The sequence below is a fragment of the Capricornis sumatraensis genome, chromosome 12 (genome assembly GCF_032405125.1).
Source record: "Capricornis sumatraensis isolate serow.1 chromosome 12, serow.2, whole genome shotgun sequence".
NCBI classification, from domain to species: domain Eukaryota; kingdom Metazoa; phylum Chordata; class Mammalia; order Artiodactyla; family Bovidae; genus Capricornis; species Capricornis sumatraensis.
This window is the reverse complement of record NC_091080.1, coordinates 42404857-42429614: the sequence shown is the minus strand read 5'-3', so window position 1 is coordinate 42429614 and position 24758 is coordinate 42404857. Positions and strand designations below refer to the sequence as shown.

General features: G+C 43.9%; 1 protein-coding gene across 1 annotated transcript in view; it reads right to left on the bottom strand.

Annotated features, from left to right (window-relative positions):
- The window catches only part of USP12 (ubiquitin specific peptidase 12), a 57509-nt gene that overhangs the window by 6250 nt on the left and 26501 nt on the right, over positions 1-24758 (bottom strand). Inside the window, exons 2-7 of the mRNA XM_068984311.1 lie at positions 21016-21096; positions 13180-13393; positions 7896-8122; positions 4176-4252; positions 3973-4056; positions 623-820 (exon numbers count right to left, since the gene is read on the bottom strand). Coding sequence (XP_068840412.1) covers positions 623-820; positions 3973-4056; positions 4176-4252; positions 7896-8122; positions 13180-13393; positions 21016-21096 — 881 coding nt within the window. The remainder of the gene's footprint in view (positions 1-622; positions 821-3972; positions 4057-4175; positions 4253-7895; positions 8123-13179; positions 13394-21015; positions 21097-24758) is intronic.

The following is a 24758-nucleotide window of genomic DNA, read 5'->3' as shown; positions in this document are numbered from 1 at the left end:
GAACATATCCAACTAGTCTCAGCTTTATTTTGTAAAAATAAAGAATTTATTTTATAAAATCTCTTTAAGCAGCATCTTTTTTCTTTTTTTTAACCAACAACCAAGAAAAACAAAAAAGAAAACTAACAGGACTTAAAACTTCTCAGAGTAATATTTAGATGGTGGTTGGTGGTGGTGGTTTAGCCACTAAGTTGTGTCTGACTCTTTGCAACCCCATGGACTGTAGCCCACCAGGCTCCTCTGTCCATGGGATTTTCCAGGCAAGAATACTGGAGTGGGTTGCCATCCCCTTCCCCATGGGATCTTCCCAACCCAGGAATTGAACCCGAGACTCCTGCACTGCAGGCAGATTCTTTACCAATTGAGCTACGAGAGAAGCTCCTATGTAGATAATAAGAACAGATATCAGATCCAAGCAATAACACACTATTTTAACAGATAAAAGCTTTAAGGGGGAGATGGTAAAATGGATCTGAAATACTCATTCTGAAATAAACTCATCTCGGTCCTAGAGCACCGGGGGTACGGGATCTCTGGCAGGCCCACCTCTGAGCGGCCCTGGGGTGTCCTGTGCGCACTGCCCGCCCCCAAGCCTCCCGCCTGCACGGCCCACGCCCGTTACCTTCCACAGTGCACCACGACGGCCACGAGGTCGTACATTCTGTCAGGATTGGTCGCGTCGCCTGAAGTGTTAAACAGACGAAGTTCTAAAGGGAAAACCACCCGGTAAGAAAGTTTTGTGTATCGATGAAGCTGATCCATATACTTAAATCTTTTCAGATGCAGAGCTAGAATCATGGGCAGCTTTTTCACTTTCATCCTGTCAGGATAAACATGAAGACAGAATCTCGTAACAGACATTCAACCATGTCCTTGAAAGAACTATCAAACTGCAGGACTCAATAACCGCTGACAGTCAGTTTTACCAGCCCAGCACCGCCCACTTCCGCACTCTCTCTACCTGTGCCTCTTTTAAGCTTCTACTGTGTGCTGGGGTAGAACTGACTCATAATGCCGTGATGGGCTGGGGTGAACAGCGATCTCCTGTGACTCCACCATCAGCAGGGCAACATTCTGACGGTCTTAAGACGGCCCCCTGTCCCTCATCATCTCCAAACCACATAATGTGACGTGGAACTCCGTGTGGCTCCCAGACAGAGGTGTAGCCCTTTAAGAACTCTGTACTCCTGAAATAGAGGTCCCTCATGACAAGGCAGACTGCAGGCGACGCCTGTGTCTGGTAGAGGAAAAACCGGTTCCTAAGAGCTGCTGTGAGCAGAGACTGAAATCCATTCGTTCTACTCATCTATATAAGTCAGGAACAGACTGGGAACAGGAGAGAGAGAGAAGAGCAATGAAGACCAGCCACTCAGGGCGTTTCACAGACAGGATACAGCTCCTTACTAACAGCTCTGACTGCGCGGATCCCACAAAGGCAATAAAATAACCTGGAAACACAGGAATGAGGTTTCTACCTGTGAAGTCCAGGCCTCCTCATCCTCAACAATCCTGAAGACCCCCTCCACGCCATCTCCGCTCCCCCATGTCACCGCATGGCAGCCTCTTCCTAACAAAATTCACCGCCAACGCTTTCCCTTCCGACAGAAACAGCTGTTCTCCTCGGCCCTCCACCAGCACTTTACAGACTCTCCCTGTCTCGGTACAGTTTGCTGCACTACAAAATGCAGAGATGGTTGTGGTCTCTCTCTCTGTCTAGGGTCTGGACTCTGGGCAGACAGAAACCATCTCTTTCATTGTATTTCTCCACCACTCAGTAATATGCCTGGCACACAGCAGGTACTTGACAAACAGTGCAGGACTGAATTCTGCATGTGTTCAGTGAAGCAAAACACTTTCCATGTTAAAAAAAAAATTTACTAAGCCACTGCCTCTAATAAAGTGAAAAAAAATTTTTTTATAGCCTTATTCGAAACCCGCATTCTACAGATCTTTAGTGTGGAGGAGCAGCAGATTATCCCAGAAATATTTACTAACCTGGCCAGTGCAAAACACTAATGAAAATACATGTGAAAACCCAATCTTTCCTGGAAAACCAGCCAGCCACAGGAACCAACAGTCTTTATGTCCTTTTCCTCAATAATTCCATTTCTAGAAATTAAATATATAACCTCAAATACAATATCCCTGAGCCCTCACTGAGACTGAGAAACAGGGATATTTATAGTCTCAAAATACCTCCACACAAAATGCATATAAGTTACAACTAGGGGAAAAGCACAGCTTAACGCTGGGAGACAGCACCTCAGTCAAGTGACCAGAGAGAACGGTAGCAGTCACAGGACATACAGAGCAGACCCCAGACCATCCTGGGGAAGGCTGGCTGTGGGGCTGACCCTCAGCTGGCATCTGGGAACTTGATCTGGAGGTACTCCTGCTGTTCCCTAGCTGGTAAGAGGGTCTCGATGTGCCTGAACTTGTTGTGCAGATCATATGGTTTATGCTGAACACCTGCTTCCCTTCCAGGAGCCTGGAGTTTTGGTACACGCCTGATGGCTTGGCGGGTGAAGAATCCCCCTGCGATGCATTAGACGTAGAGACTCAGGTTTGATCCCTGGGTCAGGAAGATCCCCTGGAGGAGGAATAGCAACCCACTCCAGTATTCTTGCCTGGAGAATCGCCATGGACAGAGGAGCCTGGCAGACTGTGGTCCACGGGACTGTAAAGAGTTGGACACTGCGTGACTGAGCGTATATGCACACGCAGGCAGGGAGTGCCTAGGTGGCCTGCCCCCAGTAAATCTCGGGCACCACACTGAGTCTGTGATGAGCTTCTCTGGGAGACAATGCTGTCACATTCGATGCTGGAGAAACAAGTGTGTCCATGTGACTCCACGGGGACAGGACACTTGGAAGCTGGCTTGGCTTCCCCTTTGCTGATCGGACCTATCACTGTTCCCTGTGACAAACCTTAGCTGTGAGCAGGACTATAGACGCTGAATCCTATGAGTCCTTCTAGGCAACCATTAAATCCAGGAGTGGTCGTGGGGGCCCCGACACATGACACGTATCAAAATCGTGTACCATTTAAAAAGAACACAGCCTCACCTCTGTGTGATTCCTGCCCAGAATACAAAATCTAAACCTCATCACATGAAAACATGAGATGGACTCAAAGGAGGACATTCTGTAAAATACCTAACCTGTAATTTTTAAGTGTCAAGAGAGTGAAAGTCAAGCAAAGACTGATAAGGAACTGCTCCCAGTGTAAAAAGATGACAGAGACACGAATGGTAAATGCAACGTGTGCCTCTGGACTGGACCCTTTCTTCCTATAAAGGACATTACTGGGACATCTGGTGATGCTAAAGTAAGGTCTACAACAACAGTAACACCTCAGCGCTGCTCTCCTGACGTGGCTGGACACGGTACAGGGGAAACGTCCTTGCTGGCAGGATACCACTACCGAAGCCTCAGAACTGTGGGACATCACAGCAGGGACCCACTCTCAAATGGCTAAGGGTGAAAAAGCATTCTTGGTATACTGTTCACAAGACTTTGAGGCTGCCTCAAAACAAAAAGTAAAATAATCAGGGTGATGATGAGTCCATTTTCTGATACCAGGGTACAGTCCTCATGGTGACACACTGAGAGAAGGCGTGAATCCTATGGAGGAACAGTGGAGATTGGAGTCGTGAGGAAAGCACCTTTCCCCTCTTCTTTCCTCACCAGGAGAAAGCTTACACAACGAGGAAAGCTTCAAAGCAGAATCCTCTCACTGTATTGGTTTATGGCGATTAAACACTCACCAAGTGGGGACAGTCAAGGCAGCCCGGAGTTGAGCACTGTTTGCCTGGTAACTACCTAATGTGTTTCTCTAGTAATTACCTAATGAGTCTTAACGGTTGGTGATAAGATGAAGGATGATTACTCAATGCAAACTGCCAGAGATCACTTTTGGTTAGAACATCCATGGCCAAAGAATCACTATGAATTACAGAAAACACTAAATTACCGTTTGTGTGCTTCCTGTTTGCTGCGACATTCTTCACAGTAATATTTGTATTCACTGCATAGAGTTTCTGTGTTGCTAAAACCCCTGTGTAAAATTCAAAATAAATTAGTTTTGCCTATACCAGAAAATGATGTATTCATTTAAAGATATTCTAAAAACCAAAGATAATCATTAACTGTCAAAATAAATAATTCCACGCTTACCTTAAGCAGTGAGTAATTGATGTGTTTTGTTCCACGTCAACAGAAAGGTCTAAAAAATCTTCATCTTTGCTGCTTATCTGTAAAAATAACAAAATTAATTACCTTTGATTTCTTTAGATATCTGTAAATTACTGCTCCAAAATGAAAGAATTAAATGCGGGTAATTATCAGTATTATTAAATATATAAAGAACCTTTTCCCCCAAGTTGAAAAGAAACTACTTGAGTCATACAAGTTTACAAAAGGAAGCTGAATCAATACCCTTCATTATATTCAGAAGAAAATACCAAATTGCACCTACAGCTGCTCTCCTTACTGGCAAAGGCTGGTGTGATGTGAAATCCCATCACTTCCCCGAATCCTGGTATTGGGGGTGGTTTAGTCACTCAGTCGTGGCCCACTCTTTCAACCCCATGGGCTGTAGCCTGCCAGGCTCCCACGCCCATGGTGTAAAGCATAAAACAAACTATGCCATACACAGTAATTCTTAAAAGAACATAGGACAAGGCTGAATGAGAATGGCTGGTAAAGGACATGATCTCTATACCATTTAATTATTTAAGAAAAAACTACCATTTAAGAAAAAATATTAGTCCAACAGGCCAAACTGAGCCCTCACTTATGACCTTCTTTCATTTATCCTCCAAATTTAACCATGTTTGATTTATGAATAAATCATTTATAGTGATCTAAAGTTACTACTTATTCAGTGAGCTAGAGTAAGACACATCACTCATGCTGGCTGCCTCCCTTGACAGGATGCAACAGAAGGGACGTTAGACTTGGTCCCTGGGACCCCTCCACCACCATGTGACTCTACATGCACAGGTGGTCTGTGATGACTTTTTTGATACAACACAAAAAGCATTTAAAGAATATCAAAAGCATTTCCATGAAGGAAAAAAAACCAAAAAGTTCAGTTCAGTTCAGTCGCTCAGTCGTGTCCAACTCTTTGCGACCCCATGAATCACAGCATGCCAGGCCTCCCTATCCATCACCAACTCCCGGAATTCACTCAGACTCACGTCCATCGAGTCCATGATGCCATCCAGCCATCTCATCCTTGGTTGTCCCCTTCTGCTTCTGCCCCCAATCCCTCCCAGCATCAGAGTCTTTTCCAATGAGTCAACTCTTCGCATCAGGTGGCCCAAGTACTGGAGCTTCAGCTTTAGCATCATTCCTTCCAAAGAAATCCCAGGGCTGATCTCCTTCAGAATGGACTGGTTGGATCTCCTTGCAGTCCAAGGGACTCTCAAGAGTCTTCTCCAACACCACAGTTCAAAAGCATCAATTCTTTGGCACTCAGCCTTCTTCACAGTCCAACTCTCACATCCATACATGACCACAGGAAAAACCATAGCCTTGACTAGACGGACCTTAGTCGGCAAAGTAATGTCTCTGCTTTTGAATATGCTGTCTAGGTTGGTCATAACTTTTCTTCCAAGGAGTAAGCATCTTTTAATTTCATGGCTGCAATCACCATCTGCAGTGATGGAGCCCCCAAATATAAAGTCTGACACTGTTTCCACTGTTTCCCCATCTATTTCTCATGAAGTGATGGGACCAGATGCCATTATATTCGTGTTCTGAATGTTGAGCTTTAAGCCAACTTTTTCACTCTCCTCTTTCACTTTCATCAAGAGGCTTTTAGCTCCTCTTCACTTTCTGCCATAAGGGTGGTGTCATCTGCATATCTGAGGTTATTGGTATTTCTCCCGGCAATCTTGATTCCAGCTTGTGTTTCTTCCAGTCCAGCGTTTCTCATGATGTACTCTGCATATAAGTTAAATAAGCAGGGTGACAAGATACAGCCTTGATGTACTCCTTTTCCTATTTGAAACCAGTCTGTTGTTCCATGTCCAGTTCTAACTGTTGCTTCCTCACCTGCATATAGATTGTTTAGGAGGCAGGTCAGGTGGTCTGGTATTCCCATCTCTTTCAGAATTTTCCACAGTTTATTGTGATCCACATAGTCAAATGCTTTGGCATAGTCAATAAAGCAGAAATAGATGTTTTTCTGGAACTGTCTTGCTTTTTCCATGATCCAGTGGATATTGGCAATTTGATCTCTGGTTCCTCTGCCTTTTCTAAATCCAGCTTGAACATCTGGAAGTTCACGGTTCACGTATTACTAAAGTCTGGCTTGGAGAATTTTGAGCATTACTTTACTAGCATGTGAGATGAGTGCAATTGTGCGGTAGTTTGAGCATTCTCTGGCATTGCCTTTCTTTGGGATTGGAATGAAGACTGACCTTTTCCAGTCCTGTGGCCACTGCTGAGTTTTCCAAATCTGCTGGCATATTGAGTGCAGCACTTTCACAGCATCATCTTTCAGGATTTGAAACAGCTCCACTGGAATTGCATCACCTCTACTAGCTTTGTTCGTAGTGATGCTTTCTAAGGCCCACCTGACTTCACATTCCAAGATGTCTGGCTCTAGATTAGTGATCACATCATCATGATTATATGGGTCGTGAAGATCGTTTTTGTACAGTTTTTCCGTGTATTCTTGCCACCTCTTCTTAATATCTTCTGCTTCTGTTAGGTCCATACCATTTCTGTCCTTTAAACTGGACTTTATTAAAATTTAAAATTAAAACATTAAAAACTTCTGATCTGCCAAAGGCATGGTTGAGAGCATGTGAAGATGAGCCACAGGCTGGGAGAAATCCTTGCAAATGACACCTCTGACAAAGGCCTGGTATCTAAAATGTACAGAGTACTCCTGAAACTCAACAGCTAGAAAACAAACAACCTCATGTGAAAAATGGGCCAAAGACTAGTACTGATACCTCACCAAGGAAGATACATAAAGACGGCAAACGGGTGCATGAAAAGATATTCCACATTATATGCCATCAGAGAAATGCAAATTAAATGCATTTGATTTAAATACAATTCCACAAACCTATTAAAACAGCCCAAATCCAAAACACCAACATCAGCAAGTGCTGACCAGGACGTGGAGCAGCAGGAACTCGCCCTCATTCCTGGTGGGAATGTGAATGTAGTTCCTTCCAAAACTAAACGTACTTTTCCTACCACACGATCTAGCAACTGCGCCCCTGGCCACTAACTGAGGCACTGAAAACATCCACACAAAATCCTGCACGTGCATGTTCAGAGCAACTTTATTCATAATTACCAAAACAAGCAACCAAGGTGTCCTTCAGTAGGTAAATGGATAAACTCTGGTACATCCAGATAATAAAATGTAATTCAGCAATAAAAAGAAATGAGCTATCAAGCTGTGACAAGGCGGGTGGGAACCTTAAATACCCACTGCCGAGTGAAAGAAGTCAATCTGAAAAGGCCCCATGCTCTATGACTCCAACCATGTGGCATCTGGAGAGGGGCAAACTCTGGAGGCAGTAAAATGACCAGTGGCCGCTAGGGGTCAGGGGAGGGGAGGCACAAAGACACGGGCTACAGAGGGTCATCAGAGCAGCGAGACTACAGAGGGTCGTCAGAGCAGCGAGACTACTCTGTATGACACCGCAGTCACAACACAGCCCTCCTGTTCAACATGAAGTCTCAGAACAGTTCACGCCGCAGCGAGTGTTTCTCTGCCAGCCCAGGGTTCGGTCAACAAGCAGACAGCCGAGAGGCTCGTCAGTCACAGGCACCACAACTCTCAAGCTCACTCTCATACTCATCCTCAAAGAGCTTTTAACACAATGGGTTAGATGCGTTCTATATGACATTTTATGAGACACTTACGGTTTCACACGTAAGACACCTGGTTTCATTAGTCAGTGTTCCCTGGAAGATCTCATGAACCCATGTTGGGTCTGGTGTGCTGTTATTTTCACTGTCAATGTTACCATTAGGCAGACGACCATTTTGTTTTTCCTGCTTTCTCTCTTCTTGTAAAATATCAGCAATGGTATTTAGTAGGTAATTTAGGAATTCGTGGGCATCTTGCTGCATGTAGTTGTCAAAGAGCTCTAAAAATAAGAATGCATAGAGAATTATTTCAGAATGAGTAACTTCATTAAAAAAAACTAAATTAAAAAAAGAATATCTAGAATTCTATCAGAATTACATAAAATGTTTGGGACTGTTAGTAATGAACAAGAAACATATATCTTTCACATATACAAATTATGACTCAAATTTGGGGAAAATAAAGTTGGGATGAAGAAAAATCTTCTAAAAAATACTAATTGATCAAATAAGAGAAAACCTATCCTCATACATAATGTATTGAGGTAGTAAGAAACAACTGCTTTTTATCAGTTCACTTATCTATTGTCCCATAAATAAAACAAAAAGGCAAAATGGTTGTCTGAGGAGGTCTTACAAATAGCTATGAAAAGAAGAGCAGTGAAAGGCAAAGGAGAAAAGGAAAGATATACCCATTTGACTGCAGAGTTCCAAAGAATAGCCAGGAGAGATAAGAAACCCTTCCTCAGTGATCAATGCAAAGAAATAGAGGAAAATAATAGAATGGGAACGACTAGAGACCTCTTCAAGAAAATTAAGAGATACCAAGGGAACATTTTATGCAAAGATGGGCTCAATAAAGGACAGAAATGGTAGGGACCTAACAGCAGCAGAAGATATTAAGAAGAGCTGGCAAGAATACATAGAAGAACTATACAAAAAAGATCTTCACGACCCAGATAATCACAATGGTATGATCACTCACCTACAGCCAGACATCCTGGAGTGTGAAGTCAAGTAGGTCTTAGGAAGCATCACTACGAACAAAGCTAGTGGAGGTGATGGAATTCCAGTTGAGCTATTTCAAATCCGGAAAGATGATGCTGTGAAAGTGCTGCACTCAATATGCCAGCAGATTTGGAAAACTCAGCACTGGCCACAGGACTGGAAAAGGTCAGTCTTCATTCCAATCCCAAAGAAAGGCAATGCCAGAGAATGCTCAAACTACCGCACAATTGCACTCATCTCACATGCTAGTAAAGTAATGCTCAAAATTCTCCAAGCCAGACTTTAGTAATACGTGAACCATGAACTTCCAGATGTTCAAGCTGGATTTAGAAAAGGCAGAGGAACCAGAGGTCAAATTGCCAATATCCGCTGGATCATGGAAAAAGCAAGACAGTTCCAGAAAAACATCTATTTCTGCTTTATTGACTATGCCAAAGCATTTGACTATGTGGATCACAATAAACTGTGGAAAATTCTGAAAGAAATGGGAATACCAGACCACCTGACCTGCCTCCTAAACAATCTATATGCAGGTGAGGAAGCAACAGTTAGAACTGGACATGGAACAACAGACTGGTTTCAAATCAGGAAAGGAGTATGTCAAAGCTGTATACTGTCACCCTGCTTATTTAACTTATATGCAGAGTACATCATGAGAAATGCTGGGCTGGAAGAAGTACAAGCTGGAATCAAGATTGCCGGGAGAAATATCAATAACCTCAAATATGCAGATGACACCACCCTTATGGCAGAAAATGAAGAAGATCTAAAGAGGCTCTTGATGAAAGTGAAAGAGGAGAGTGAAAAAGTTGGCTTAAAGCTCAACATTCAGAAAACTGAGATCATGGCATCCGGTCCCATCAATTCATGGCAAATAGATGGGGAACCAATGGGAACATTTGACAGACTTTATTTTTAGGGGCTCCAAAATCACTGCAGATGGTGACTGCAGCCATGAAATTAAAAGATGCTTACTCCTTGGAAGAAAAGTTATGACCAACCTAGATAGCATATTCAAAAGCAGAGACATTACTTTGCCAACAAAGGTCCATCTAGTCAAGGCTATGTTTTTTCCAGTAGTTATGTATGGATGTGAGAGTCGAACTATAAAGAAAGCTGAATGCTGAGGAATCGATGCTCTTGAACTATGGTGTTGGAGAAGACTCTTGAGGGTCCCCTGGACTGTGAGGAGATCAAACCAGTCCATCCTAAAGGAAATCAGTCCTGAATATTCATTGGAAGGACTGATGCTGAAGCTGAAACTCCAATACTTTGGCCACCTGATGCGAAGAGTTGACTCATTGGAAAAGACTCTGATGCTGGGAAAGACTGAAGGGAGGAGGAGAAGGGGACGACAGAGGACAAAATGGTTGGATGGCGTCAATGACTCAATGGACATGAGTTTGAGCAAGCTCCAGGAGCTGGTGATGGACAGGGAGGCCTGGTGTGCTGCACTCCATGGGGTCACAAAGCGATTGAACCGAACTGATAAATACTACAACAGGGCAAGTTTTAAAGCAGGAAGTGGACAACTTTGTTGCAGTGCCAGGGCAAATGTATACGAATCACAGAGGAAGCCTTGAACATGATAAATCACTGGGCCACACAGCCCCGTGTACATTCTCTGACAGAGTTAGGTGAGGCCTGGAACCTGCACTTCTCTAAGCTCCTCCAGGTGATTCTGCTGTGCAGTCACGTTTAGGGAACAAAGGCAACATCGAAAACATATTTAATCCAGAGAATCTCTAAGGGCCCTCCAAAGATCTGTAACTCTGTGGAACGTCCCCGTAGCTACTCAAATGAGTCGCTGTCATGGAAACACTAAGCACTTGGCCTGTGCTCGCATCATGTACCCTGAGCCTGGAGAGGAAGCCCTTCCAGGGCACGGCCTCACGCCACCTTCCTAACAGCCCCGTGACACCGCCATTAGCAGTATTTCACAAGCGAGGAAACAGAAGAGAGCGGTAAAGACGCTGCCAGGAATCAGCAGGACCAGGACTCAAGGCAGGCCATCCGGCCCCACCCACGGGACTCGGGCAGCCAGGCCACCTGGCCACACAGGCGTCTGCACCCAGCCAACAACGTGCACTCAGACCACCACCCAGTCAGGAAGTTTCACCTCCAGAGCTTATAAAGTTCAGGAAGTTTATGGTTTACATTTTCAAAATGATAGAATAGAAACCGATCAGAAAATCGAGGGAAAGCCTCCCTAAGACACAAGGAATTTAAAAATTACATTTTAGAAGAGCTGCAGATATGACCACATAAGACCAAGTTCTACGTACTAGAAATCATTTAAAAAGTTTAAGATGGTGAAACCTGAAAGGCATCAACATCTTCAACATAAGAAGAATTTATACAAAAGACAAAGTCAGCAAAAGACTTGAAATCAACAACTTGTAGAAACAAAATTTTAAAGGTTAAATAAAATACATGAAAAAACATTCAACCCCATGGTAAACCAAAGAGGTCATTTGGCATTTCCTGAGTGACTGAATGAATGAATGAACAGACCACAGGCACTGAAACAGTGAAGGGGACACAAGAAGAATAAACTTGGCCCCCAACAGCAACGTGAATGATGCACATTGCTACAAGCCAGCTGTTCTGACTTCAAGCCACCTTAGGAGAGGTGACCCTCTGCACAGGGGAAAACCCACGTAACACCAGTCGGTCCCTTGTATGTGAGGATCCTCCGTACCTGGTCCTGCGCCTGTGGCTGTGAGCCGCCAGAGATGACGCAGGGCTCTCGTATCGACTACTGAAAAAAATCCTCATATAAGTGGACCCACGTAATATAAACCCATGCTGTCCAAAGGTCCACTGTACATGAGCTTTCTACCAGGACAAAAATTTTTTAAGTGTCCCACCAACACAGACAAAAAAAAAAAACCTCTGAGAAGACCTGAATCAGTCTCATTCTAAGAGCTGTACTTGGCTTTCTCACAAACAGCAGATACTTGACACATCTGGAATTTAAGACAGTAAGTAGGTTTAGCTTGAATCAGGGAAATATTTTTAAAAGTGCTTTTGTGAGCAATTAATCTATTTGTATATGGAGAAAATGAACAAAACTTTTAACATGGTTATCAGATTAAAAAACAGTAACCTATAATCATATTATTCCAGCACCTTCATGTTTTAGGAAACTCAGTATGATCCATGCTTCTCTGGATTCATGTGACAATGAGCAATGTCAACTGAGTTAAGGGCAGGGCTCACTATTAATAACCAACCTTAGAAACTTCTCAAATCATATTTCTATGGGCATTATTATATTCAACAGATAACAAATGAAACTAAAAATAACACCCAGTTTTCTTCCTACAGTGACTGAAATGCCTACCTCCAAACAAACAAGCAAAAAGAATTCCACACTTTCTCAAGTCCATTCGAACTTCCCGAGGCGGCTCACCACCCTGGACAGATGCTGGGCTCAGACGTCAGGGAGGACACGGGCCTGACAGGTCACCTTAACATCCCTGAGTGCCAGTGACATTAAGGCAACTGAGGAAGTAGTGACTAATGATGAGCTTGCTAGGGAAATCAAAAGAATACTATTTGAAGAGAGAAAAAGGAAGTGGGGGTGTAGCCAGTAACTATTTTTAAAAGTGTGGGGTGGGGTAGGGGGTGGAGTTAAAACGATATATCCTAAGCCAGAAAGTTTCATTTATTGGCGCTTTCCTTTGCCTGGGGTGTGACTCCAGGCAAGTCTTTCGGCGTCTTTTTGTGTTCTTTTTCATGGCTAAAGTGGGGGAAATATAATGGCCTCTCATCAGGTTATTGTAAGGATCAAATGAGTTAATATTCATAAAAAGCATTACCGAAAAAAGCAAATGAACAGTAACTGGAAAAAAAAAATCAACAAAAAAACTGCAGAAGACTCCACAACTTTTCTTTTTTCAATATTTGGCTGCACCAGGTCTCCCTGATCAGGGATCAAACCCAGCCACCTCCAACTCCCCCTCCCCCGCCCACATTGGGAGGGAGCCTGGAGTCTTAGCCGCTGGACCACCAAGGAAGTGTCCCCCAACAACTTTCCTTGATCAAACAGCCAAGTAGGCAAAAAAAGAGAATTGATGATTTCTCATTTCCGGGTGTACAGAATTTAATCTCTGTACAGCACACTTCAGACGGCAGCCACACCTCACAGGAACCCGAGTGACTGTGTCCTCACTGAGCGGCTGGCGCTGCCTTCCAGGCAGAAGCACCACCTTTGGCTTCTCAGAGGCAGCCGCACCATCAGGCGTGAGGACGCCCAGCTGACGCTTGCTGCACCTGACCGTCCTGTTACCCCAGCAGCAGGTTGAGAAGCAGAAGAGTTATTTACCATTTTCTTTCCGCAATCTCGTTATGAACTTCTTAGGAGGTATGACTCCAACCTTCTTCTTCTGGGTGGCAATGCTGTGGAAGAGGTCTGCTAAGCACGTGAGAAGGCTCTCCTTCTTCCGGGGCTGACTCTTGTAGGCGAGAACTTTTTCCCGAAACGGACGACAGAAGTAAAGTGCCTGAAGAACTGAATTGCAGTAGCAGGTGTTCCCAAACTAGGAGAGAAAAAGAAAAAAAAAAAATTTTTTTTTTGGTTAGATTTGGGGGTAAAACAATATCCAGAGAAAGAATTTCCAAGCCTAGAGTTGTTCAGAGAAGAGAAAGAGTAAGATAGGGAATATTTATGATCCTCATAAATTAAAAGGTACCTGAGGGTAGAACTGTGGTATTGGAGAAGACTCTTGAGAGTCCCTTGGACTGCAAGGAGATCCAACCAGTCCATCCCAAAGGAAATTAGTCCTGAATAGTCACTGGAAGGACTGATGCTGAAGCTGAAACTCCAATACTTTGGCCACCTGATGCAAAGACTCATTTGAAAATGACTCATTTGAAAAGACCCTGATGCTGGGAAAGATTGAAGGCAGGAGGAGAAGGGGACGACAGAGGATGAGATGGTTGGATGGCATCACCGACTCAATGGACATGAGTTTGAGTGAATTCTGGGAGTTGGCGATGGACAGGGAGGCCTGGTGTGCTGCAGTCCATGGGGTCGCAAAGAGTTGGACACGACTGAGTGACTGAACTGAGGGTAAAAATAATTGTCCTGACTGCAAATTAGAGATTTTAACATTAAATGGATGCTCTTGACATCAGTTTCAGGTTAAAAATGGAAGAAAGATACATGGGACAAATTTGGCCTTTATGACCACTGAGTTAAAGAACTACAGTTTAAATAGTGAAATTAGTTAAGGTTTAGGGTTCTGGAGAATTTTTTCCTTTTCCACTTCTCACTGTTTTGATAGTATTGGTTGTATAAGAACCATTTTCTATACGGTACATTTAAAAACATAACTCTCAAAAATTCTTTTATAGAAACATAATAGTGAAGTTTACTATCAAGTTCTTCAGTGCCATCCAAAAAATAAAAACAGAAAATAAGAAAAAAACAGGATACTCTGAAGTATTAGATGAAAGAATCAACAGTGTGACAGCCTATCCACTGACATGCTGATGCCAGGTCACACCGTGCTCAGTCCATCAGGAGGACGTGGACTCACTCCAGACTCAATCCTGAACAGCAGCCCCGCCTCTCACTGACCATGTGGCCTGGAGCAGGCGACCACGACTCACTCAGCTTCAGTTTCCCTCTTCTTCTTTTTTCTTTTGGCAGGGGGCGGCCTTGCCCCAAGGCACGTGGGATCTTAGTTCCTCAACTAGGGATCAAACCTGCACCCCTGCATTGGAGGCACAAAGTCTTAACCACTAGACACCAGGGAGGCACGAGTTTCCTTCTATTTAATGACAAGGGAGGAAACAGTCTTACTTTACAAAGCAAAGAGCACAGAGTTTGACAAATATTTTCTGCCTTCCTTCTTCCTTCCCATGAATAGACGATGACGTGAAAAGCAGGCTAATAAAACACCTGGAAGTCACTCAGGGAGGATCCAGGGAGTAAACAAGGACCAAGGACAGTTCTCAGAGCACTGTCCCAGGGTGAGGCTACCTGCAGAGGAGTGCTGAAGAACGGGAACCCTTCAACTATGTCCATAAACACATGCACACGTCTGCTGATATTTTAAAATTAGGAAGGCTAAATCAAAAGCTAATATAAATGATTATTTATAGGGAAAAGGAAAAGAGGAGAGAGCAACGAAAGTGAGACCACTGTGCATGTACATGGTTATAAGAAGTTTCTTTTGCACCCATAAATTTTTAAGAAAAGATTTATTTGGCTGCCCTGGGTCTCAACTGAGGAACACGGGATCTTTAGTTACAGTATGCAGACTTTTAGGTGCAGCATGTAAGATCTAGTTCCCCAACCAGGGATAGAACCTGGGCCCCCTGCATTGGGGGCTCAGAATCTTAGCTGCTGGACCACCAGGAAAGTCCCTGTATCCATATTTTCAAAAAACTAAATTAAAACAGGAAGAAAAAATAAATTCCTAAAATTGAAAATAAACAGAAATAAACCTAAATGTCTATCAAGTTGGTAGCAGAATTACTTAAAGAATGACTTCAAATGACTTTAAAACACAGGATGGGTTTTTACTATCAATGCCTTCCTAGGGAAGTTACCAAGCCACTCTCTCTATCGGTTTCCTCATCTGTAAATGCCGTTTTTGCCAGCACCAATCTCTACAATCTTGTGAAGAAGTAACTCAATGACCTGCATGAAGAACTTAGTGTGGTTTGGCATACCTCATCACTATATGGTTATTTTTGAAACAACCTTTTTGAGTCATCTGTCCCCTTTGGAAAATTAGCTTAGCTGAAACAGATTAAATCCTATAATCCCCAGGTCTACACTTAAATCATGATAGATGGCAGCAGCACAAATAAACCAGAGGGGTGGTACCATCAGCTTGCAGCACTGTGCAACCTGAAGTGATACAGAGCCATCACATGTGTGGACAGCGTACGGGTACCAGCATCGTCCATTTATTAAGAATCAGCAAAGCTTAATCTATCTTTCATTTTCAGATAAAAGTAAACATTAGCAATGCTCATACTTTCGCCCCCACCCCCCAATGAATCATCTTACATATTCCATTTGGAAACTACTGGTTTTAACCACTATTAAGTCAACATAATGTCAACATAATGTGTTAAATGGCTAACTGCTCCGCTGTCGCCCACGCTGGTTAGTGATGGTGCCTGTCCCATGAACATCCCCTTCTAAGGGAAGACCCTCTTCTCCCCACCACAATTTCTGTTCAGGTGGCTCTGTTCCATGTAACTCTAGACCTCCCATCCCCAACCACCTGCTCCCTGCATCCAAGGGTACCTAATCCAGATTCTCAGGGACACTGTTCCTGCCCCTCACCTGCCCCCCATCCTGACCCCCTCTTCACCTGCCCACCCCCCACCCGCTCCTCCCCCCTCACCTGCTCCCCAGCCCCAGGCCTCCTCACAGGAACTGACTTCTCTATGCAAATCCTGTAAGGGGGTCAGTCACAAGCCCTTCTGCAGAAGCTGCCACAGGATCAGGCACTTGATCCAATCTGGCCTGAGTTCTTTGGTCAGGTTTGATAGGAACAGTCTGCGATCTCTGATAATACAGGCTTTGAGCAGCCTAAGGACACCAGGTGGGAAGAAACTAAAGGAGAATGAGATCGACACAAAAGAAAATAGAACCAAGCGACATCAGCCTACTCAACCCTGTAACCTGCAAAAGGTAAGTTTCATTTTTATTTCTCTTTCCTCCATGGTGACCCTTGTTCCCTGCATTCAGAGTTCCAACTAAAGACTACTATCAGTTCAGGTTAGAGAAAGCCTTTTATAAGATGGTTCACCCTCACAAAAAGATTCATTAATCCCAACCGACTTGTGTTTGGGGGCTTATGTATTAGAAAGTTAAAATGATTCTCAAAAGGCCGCTAAAAATGGAGGGACTGCACAAAAAGTAGGAAAGAGACACCAGTAGTCTAAATCACTCTTCACTCAACTTCACTAGAGTAAGTATTTACTGGCTATAAGATATAAAGGGGAAAAGGCAAGTTGGCTGATCAGATTAAAACCATTTGTTTTCAAAGAATTCAGCTAACTGCACAGACAGCCGACATGTGAAAGAGGGATTTTACAGCAAGAGAAAGCACCCAAAGGCTCCTCTGCCTTTCGAGATGGTTTCCATACTCCCCTGTACCCACCCAGGCACACCCATATTTCTCCTGACATCCTGCAACATCAGAAATACTAACGTATCCACAAGGGTTAACTCAATAGGAAACCCCCACCATATGTATTATGCAAATCACAGGGATAGACGTCAGAGTTATCATGAAGAGTCAACTGCCATGAAAGCTATCATTTGCAAAAATGTTCCTCCAAGATAAAAATATCTATAACTGAAAGTAATGGAAACTAGATTGTTATTAACAAAGTGAAGAGTAACCACTCTGAATTGTCTGGTAGGTTAATTAAACTATGGGTTTTTTTTTCCTTCTCTCCATTAAAAACAAAAAGTCCACTTTTCTAATTGCCCAAACGCACAGACAGTTTCCCAAAAGCAAATGCCTTTGAGTGATTCTGGTACTTTACTAGTCGCAAAATGGGATTCAATCAGGCAGACCTAACAGGAACTCTTTTCAGTATTCGCTTTTTGTAACAGTGACTATAATGAACCTGGAAATGCACACTAGAACAGACTGATTAGAAGAAAACAGACACGTGCCTCATTTTAACAGAATCCAATTATTAGGAAAGATTAACCACCAAGTTCCTTAAAGCAGCTGCATTCTGTGTTGTTTATAAACACTAACGACTTGGCAGACAGGCATAGGACAGGAGGAAAATGTTCAAATGTTCACCTCTGAATTAACTAAGCCATCTCCCCAACTCCTCAGAGCTCCAACCTTAGTTTTTAAGGGACTCTATAAATAGTGTGATAACTCCAAATAAAAAAGGAGAATGAAACTAGAGAAAAGGGTGATGACAATGTAAGAGTTGAAAACAGAGCTGGTGGAAAACGGTTCAAGGCCCACAGCACAGCCGTAAAGTGGCCCAAGAGCACAGATCACAGGAGCGTGTATCACTGTCCCAGGTCAGCGGAGCATACTCTCACCAGCACTGATCTCTGCGCAGAGTTCGAGGTGCTCATCAACCCTTCACAGCGGGAGCCCTGGCTACCTCAGGATCTCAACTCTTCATCATCGTAATGAGGCACAGAGATCGGAAATTCCAGCTTTCTTTGGCTTTACTGAATCTCGTTTATTCAGCTTCAGGGAGAAACACAAACTCCACCTTCTGAATTTATACTGGTGTATACGAAGTAATAAAAATGATACCTTCTTAGAAACTTTTGGTAACACAATCAACAATGGTTTTTGGATACTGGTATCATATTGCGTTAAAAACATCAGCGGAAAGAAAAAAAACAAACCACAGAGCATTGTGCTTAGTCGTGTCCAACTCTTTGAGACCCCATGGACTGCAGTTGTCAGACCCCGTGGACTTCCTCTGTCTTTGGGGATTGTCCAGCCAAGAATACTGGAGTGGGTTGCCATGCCCTCCTCCAGGGGATCTTCTTAACTCAGGGATCGAACCCAGGTTTTCTGCATTGCAGGCGGATTCTTCACCAACACAGCCACCAGAGAAGCCCCACAGAGCTTTAGGGCTCATACTGTATCAAGTACGTTGTTTTACTTGTTTGGAGGTTATTTGCACAAAAGTTACTTAGGCACAAAAAGGAGAAGGCTGGAATGCTTACGCAGGACAAGCTAAAGGTAAGACAGCCTTCAATGTAGAAAACACTACTGTTCTAAAGAAAAGAGGACACCTGGGACACCAACAATGGGCACAGCTTTACAACAATTCAGGACACAGATGAGCTTTGGGGTCTGAACCAGGTAAGGGTGGCTGCCACAGAAAAAGGAGCAGTGAGACTGAAGAAAATGGGCTCTGCTCCCCCAGAACTGAAATGAGGCTTCTGATCACTAGGCAACTCCAGATGTAAGTGCGAGCATTTCAGGTACTAGACAGAAGTCGAGGCCAGACTTCTCAATAAACAAGGGAAATTAAATATTCATTTAACTCTCCTCCCTATGAAACCCCAAATAAAATAACAGTAAAAGAATAGATTAGGCAAAAACTCAAAAGGCTAAAGAAGATGACAACAGACTAGAGACAGCAGCAAACTTACAGAAAATTTCACTCTTTTAGATGAGCAAAATTTGAGGAAAACTTCCAACAGTAAAGATACTAAGAAAGAGGCGGGGGGGGGGGGGGGTGGGGGGGGGGGAGGGCGGCAGAAATAAACTCAAAGGTTTCAGAAACAATCCAGTGAGTGAAAGAAAACCTCAGCAACAACAAAATCTTTGAATAATATCGTAAGAAAAGGAGCAGAAGATGCTGCCTCCATGAAACAAGATTTAAAAAAAAAACAACAAGGTAACACTCTAAAAAATGAAAAATGCAGAGTGGATAAAAAAGTTGAAGATACAGTCTAAAATGTAGACTAAAGGAGATGATCAAAAATGGGAGAAAAAAAAGGAATCAGTCTGTTTCAATATGCAATAACCATTAAAAAAAAAAAAAAAAGACAAAACAGAGACATTACAGTAACAAGAAGAAAACTATCCCAATAACAGTATCCAAAACGGCTTAGACCTGAGGGACACACATCATTAGTCTGAATGGGTCAGTAAACAACACAACAACAGGGTTCCCATCAAGAGACAGGATGAGATTTCAGAACACTGGGGACAGAGAACACCCTTCAGGACTCCCAAACACCTTCTAAAGGGGAAAAGAAGGCACGTTCGTAAGAGAGAAAGAGCCAGAATGGCAAGTGCCCTCTCAGCATCAAGAGAAGCCAGAAAGCACCAGAGCAAGCCCCAAAGACTCTGAAGGACGGGTATACCCTAGGATGGACGTCCAACTGACACTCAGAGACAGATAACCAAACCCATCTTCGGTACACACGACCTCAGAGTTTATACCTGTGCACATCTCCGTAACAAGCGACTCCAGGCTGTGTTCTGCAAAGCAAGGGAGGAAACCGCTGGGAAGGGGTCGGGGTGGAGGGAAGGGGTCGGGATGGAGGGGAGGAGTCAAGCACAGGGGCCATGCAGGGCGACGGAAGAGACGCTGCCAGGCACCAGGAGAGCAGAGGGGGCCTGCTGGGCACAGCTCCGTGGAAACTGACACAAGGTCTTCTTGGCTTTCTTTGTTTCTCTTGAAGACTTTGGTTAAGAATAAGTGACAATTAAGGCCAAGATTAATTCCATACTGGGAGAACCAGGGAAAGTGAACTTGGGCAGGGATGGTGGGAAAAGACAGCAAAGTTCCTGCTTCTGTTTCTGCCAAAACAGCAAGTCAGTATACATATATGTGTACATGTACACATATATATATAAATACAAGTATAAGTACCTTATTTACTCTATAAGGACACATTCCAGAAAAAAGAGCCAGGGGATTGATGAGTGGTCTCCTCCAGGGAGGGGAATACAGAGGAAGGTGGGCACTGCTGATTCTGTGTCCAGCACAGACAAAGAAGGGTCCCCTGGCAAGGTGACACCACACACCACTTTATCTGCCCTCCTCAAATTGCACAAGAAATCCATGTGTACATAACAACATGCTAGAACCAAGTTTAATAAAACTTACTTTCGTATCTGTATTATCACCTATATATATATTTATTTACTTATTTATTTAAAATGCCACAGATCCACCTAACAGTACAGTACAATAGCATAAACTACCATGACAGATGTGTAAAGATCTGTGGTGTTCTCTGATTCAGGAAAGAGTTCAAAATTCTAAAGAAAGTTCTTTAGACTCTATAGACACACAGAGGCATTTACAAAACTATATTTATTTCTATCTGTACATGCAGACCACTTATATTTAGACACGGAAATAATTTTCAAAGAACCAGATCGTTTGGTCTAGGCCATATGAGATTTTGGTTATGAGAAAATTCTGACACAAAATAGAGGAAAAAAAAATCAGGCTGATAAATCAGAAACTGTTCCAAGACTCTTAAGACTTCAGGCAGTGCCTCTCTCTCTTCCATTAGAGAGAATTCTGAAATTCCAAGTCAAGTTTCTTGGCATTAAATCTGCTGATACGAATGAACAATTTTCCTTTAATAAATTATGAACTGCATTCATCATCCTTAAGACTACTTCCAAGCACAATTCTATAGGCTACTTACGTATTAACAGATACTTACATTGACTAATCCAAAATAGTGCTCGTTGACCGGAAACTGTTCTGGACCAATCTCTTTCTCTAATGCCGAGGCATTGGCGCCCTACGGGATGAGAAGGAGAAATCTCAGTATTTAGGGTATTTTCCCAATACTATCACAGTTGTATACACATTACAGAGAGATCCTTAAAACGATTTTGTTTCCTGTAACTTCCTAACATTATGGAAAGAAAATAAAGGGTGACAATGAAAAAGAAAGGCTTTTAATAATATGACTTAAAAAAAAAAAAAAACAGTTTGCAGGAACAGTTGGATCAAGGAATTCTACTAAATCCTGCTCCTTTTCCTACATGATTCTTCTGTGATGGATGAGAGCCCCTGCTGTATCTGTGGTCTCATAGGCACGTGATCTCAGAGACATCGTGAAGTTAAACAGGCATGCTGTCGGCAACCTAACACTTCTTCAGCAGCGTACGCATGAAAATTTCTCACACAGAACAAAGGGGGCAAGGATGTTTGCTGAGGGCTTCCCTGGTGGCTCAGTGGTAAGGAATCCACCTGCCAACGCAGGAGACACGGGTTCGATCCCTGGTCCAGGAAGACCCCACGTGCCTCGGAGCAGCTGCGCCCATGTGCTGCCTCACAGAAGCCTGTGCGCCTAGAGCTTGTGCTCCACAAGAGAAGCCCTTGGCACGAGAAACCAGAGGACAGCCCCTGGGAAAAAGCCCGCACAGCAACAAAGACCGACACAACACTGCCAAAAGCAGATAAACAATAACACGAGAAAACCTTTAAAGCAGAACGCTTCCTGAACGCTCACCGATGACAGCACAGCTGACCGCAATCTATTAACAGATGGGCTGTAAAATGACGACATACCACGTAGCAGTCAGAATAAACGAAGGCGAGTTCATTCAAACACACAGCTATTTCTCAAGTACATAATACTAAGTACACAAAGAAAAAAAGATTAACACAACCACCACCACATATATACAAAACAACACACGGCAAGGGGGCTGGGAGAATGTACACGACACGTACCTGAGTGGGGCCGGAAGAGACCAGGACGCGAAGTGAAGGAGGAGAAAGACAAGAGCAGAAAATGAGGCAACACCCAACAAAAGAAGGGCCTTGCTCAGAGAGTAACTGTGTGCCCCGGTCTCAGGAATAGGATCAACTCACGTCTGTGAATCTGAGGCCCGGAAGGAAAAGGGAAGGAGGTGGGGGGCGGGGGTGAAAGGCCCTGAGCACCGGCGTGTGCTAGCAAAGGCACTGCAGACAGTCTGAAAAGGAAGTCAGAGCAATTCTGGAGACAGAGTAGCTGTTAACTTCAAAATTCCCCAGAAAACACAGGACCAGACGAACACAACCGACACTACGCACAAAACAGCCGAACGCTGCCTTGTGTATGAAGCTGCGGACAGGACGACACGCACACGGCGCCTCCCCAGGGACAGCCGCGCTCAACACCACCCGGTGCCCAGCGCGCCCCTGCTGCCTCCTGAGCCTGGAAGCCCGGCCCTCTGGCGGACGGTGCCTCCTTGGCTTCCTGACACGCCAGGCCTGAAAATAACGCCTGACAGAAGGGACCGGGTGGGCTGGTGGTCAAGCTCGACCAAAACAAGACATTTGCCTGAATACATTCCAGCCACCCAGCACCTGTATTTATACATGGTGCTTACTTGTTTAATTTAAGACATACTATTCAGTTTTATATAAGACCTTGATACAATCCCTGCTGCTGCTGCTGCTGCTAAGTCGCTTCAGTCGTGTCCGACTCTGTGCGACCCCATAGACGGCAGCCCACCAGGCTCCCCCGTCCCTGGGATTCTCCAGGCAAGAACACTGGAGTGGGTTGCCATTTCCTTCTCCAACGCATGAAAGTGAAAAGTCAAAGTGAAGTCACTCAGTCGTGTCTGACTCTTAGCGACCCCATGGACTGCAGCGTACCAGGCTCCTCCATCCACGGGATTTTCCAGGCAAGAGTACTGAAGTGGGGTGCCACTGCCTTCTCCTAGCTCACAGATACTATTTAAATTTGGCATTCCAAATTTGAACCGTTTAATAAAAACACGAAATTCAGTTCTGACAGCAACTTCAAGATCCACTGAACCAGAGCCCTTTGTGGGGAGCCTACCAGCCCACCGTCGACACCGCCAGCTCGAGTGTCTTGTCACAGAATTTCCTCGCGTGTGCTGAAAACTATCACTAAGAATTCAAACTGATACTGGTGTCATTCAAACAAGTATAACCTCCTTCCACAAACACACACACTAAAGCTAGAAAAGGTGCTATTGTCAAAGGACATCTGCTTGGAACAGTAAAAGCCAGCAGGCACACCCAAGGAAAGCATTTCTCGCCCTCAGGGTGAATCGAGAACCCAGCATGCCAGGCTTCCCTGTCCTTCCCTATCTCCCAGAGCTTGCTCAAATTCATGTCCAGTGCGTCGGTGATGCCTTCCAACCATCTCACCCTCTGTCCCCCACTTCTCCTCCTGCCCTCAATCTTTCCCAGCATCAGGGTCTTTTACAATGAGTCAGCTCTTTGCATCAGGTGGCCAGAGTGTTGGAGCTTCAGCTTCAGCACCAGTCCTTTCATTGAATATCCAGGGTAGATTTCTTCAGCAATTTTCCAAACCCCAGCTCTGAGCTCTTCTGTTGGGTGTTCAAGAAAGCCCTTACACCAACTTAGGTTTTCACAGCTGAAGGTCAGATAATTTCTAAAGTCTCTTCTAACTCAACATTCTATCATGTCTAATCACTTTTATCCACACTTCTGAGGACACTACTAGATTAACACAAAACTCTAGGAACGCCAAGTCAACCAGCACATGACAAGTACCACAGATGGTTACAGATGGAGTAAGGGCAGCAGACTGCAATGGGAAGTACAGATAGCACGGAACTTTTGGACGTGAGTGCTAAGTTAAGGTACAGCGCAGTAAACGATACCTTAGTGCAGCACGATGATACCTCAGCGCTGATTCTGTGAACGTGCGGGAGGACAGCCTCATGGCAGGAATTCAAGACTCTCTTGCAGAAACGACCAGAGCGCATTCCTGCCTCTAGCCAGACACTAACTACAAAGGCAGAGTGTAGACAGAGCAATCCAATGGCTGGTAAGTGGTTGTTTTTTGTTTTTTAATTTAGAAGTGTTTTCAACACTGTATTTAGACATTAATTGGTTAAAAAGAGAAAAAAAAACCCACCAAGTTGAAAATTTGCTATACAATTTTTTTAGTACGTTTACAAGAGTTCTCAAACACCAACCCCTGAAGAGTCTAAGATTCTGCTGAAGGTTGCCAAACCCTACCATGTCAAATAATAGTCAATCCAGCAGCCCAAGATTTAAATTGAGCCTAGAACCTGTCAACATCCAACAGTGATGGCTCTGAACAGTCTCCCATCCCCACACTTGAGAAATATGTTCCTACTGCAATTAACAACACTGCGTGAAATCACGATTCTTCACTGGGACAAAGGGAAGAAATGTTGGCACTCTCAGGAATCTCTACTCTAAAGCTTTCGTGGGGATCAGGAATGTCATCTGTTTTGTCTGAGAACACAACGCACTGAAGGAAGAAAACATTCTTTCTGACTCTTCTGTCACCTCGTAAGATTATTTTAGACTCAGGGCCTATTGCTACAAATTCATCACGAAGAAGTGATTAGATATTCATGACCCTCCTGATGAAAACCACCAAAAACTGGATGAATTTTTTAATTTAAAAAATATATATATAGCAATTTAGTGAGCTGGTGA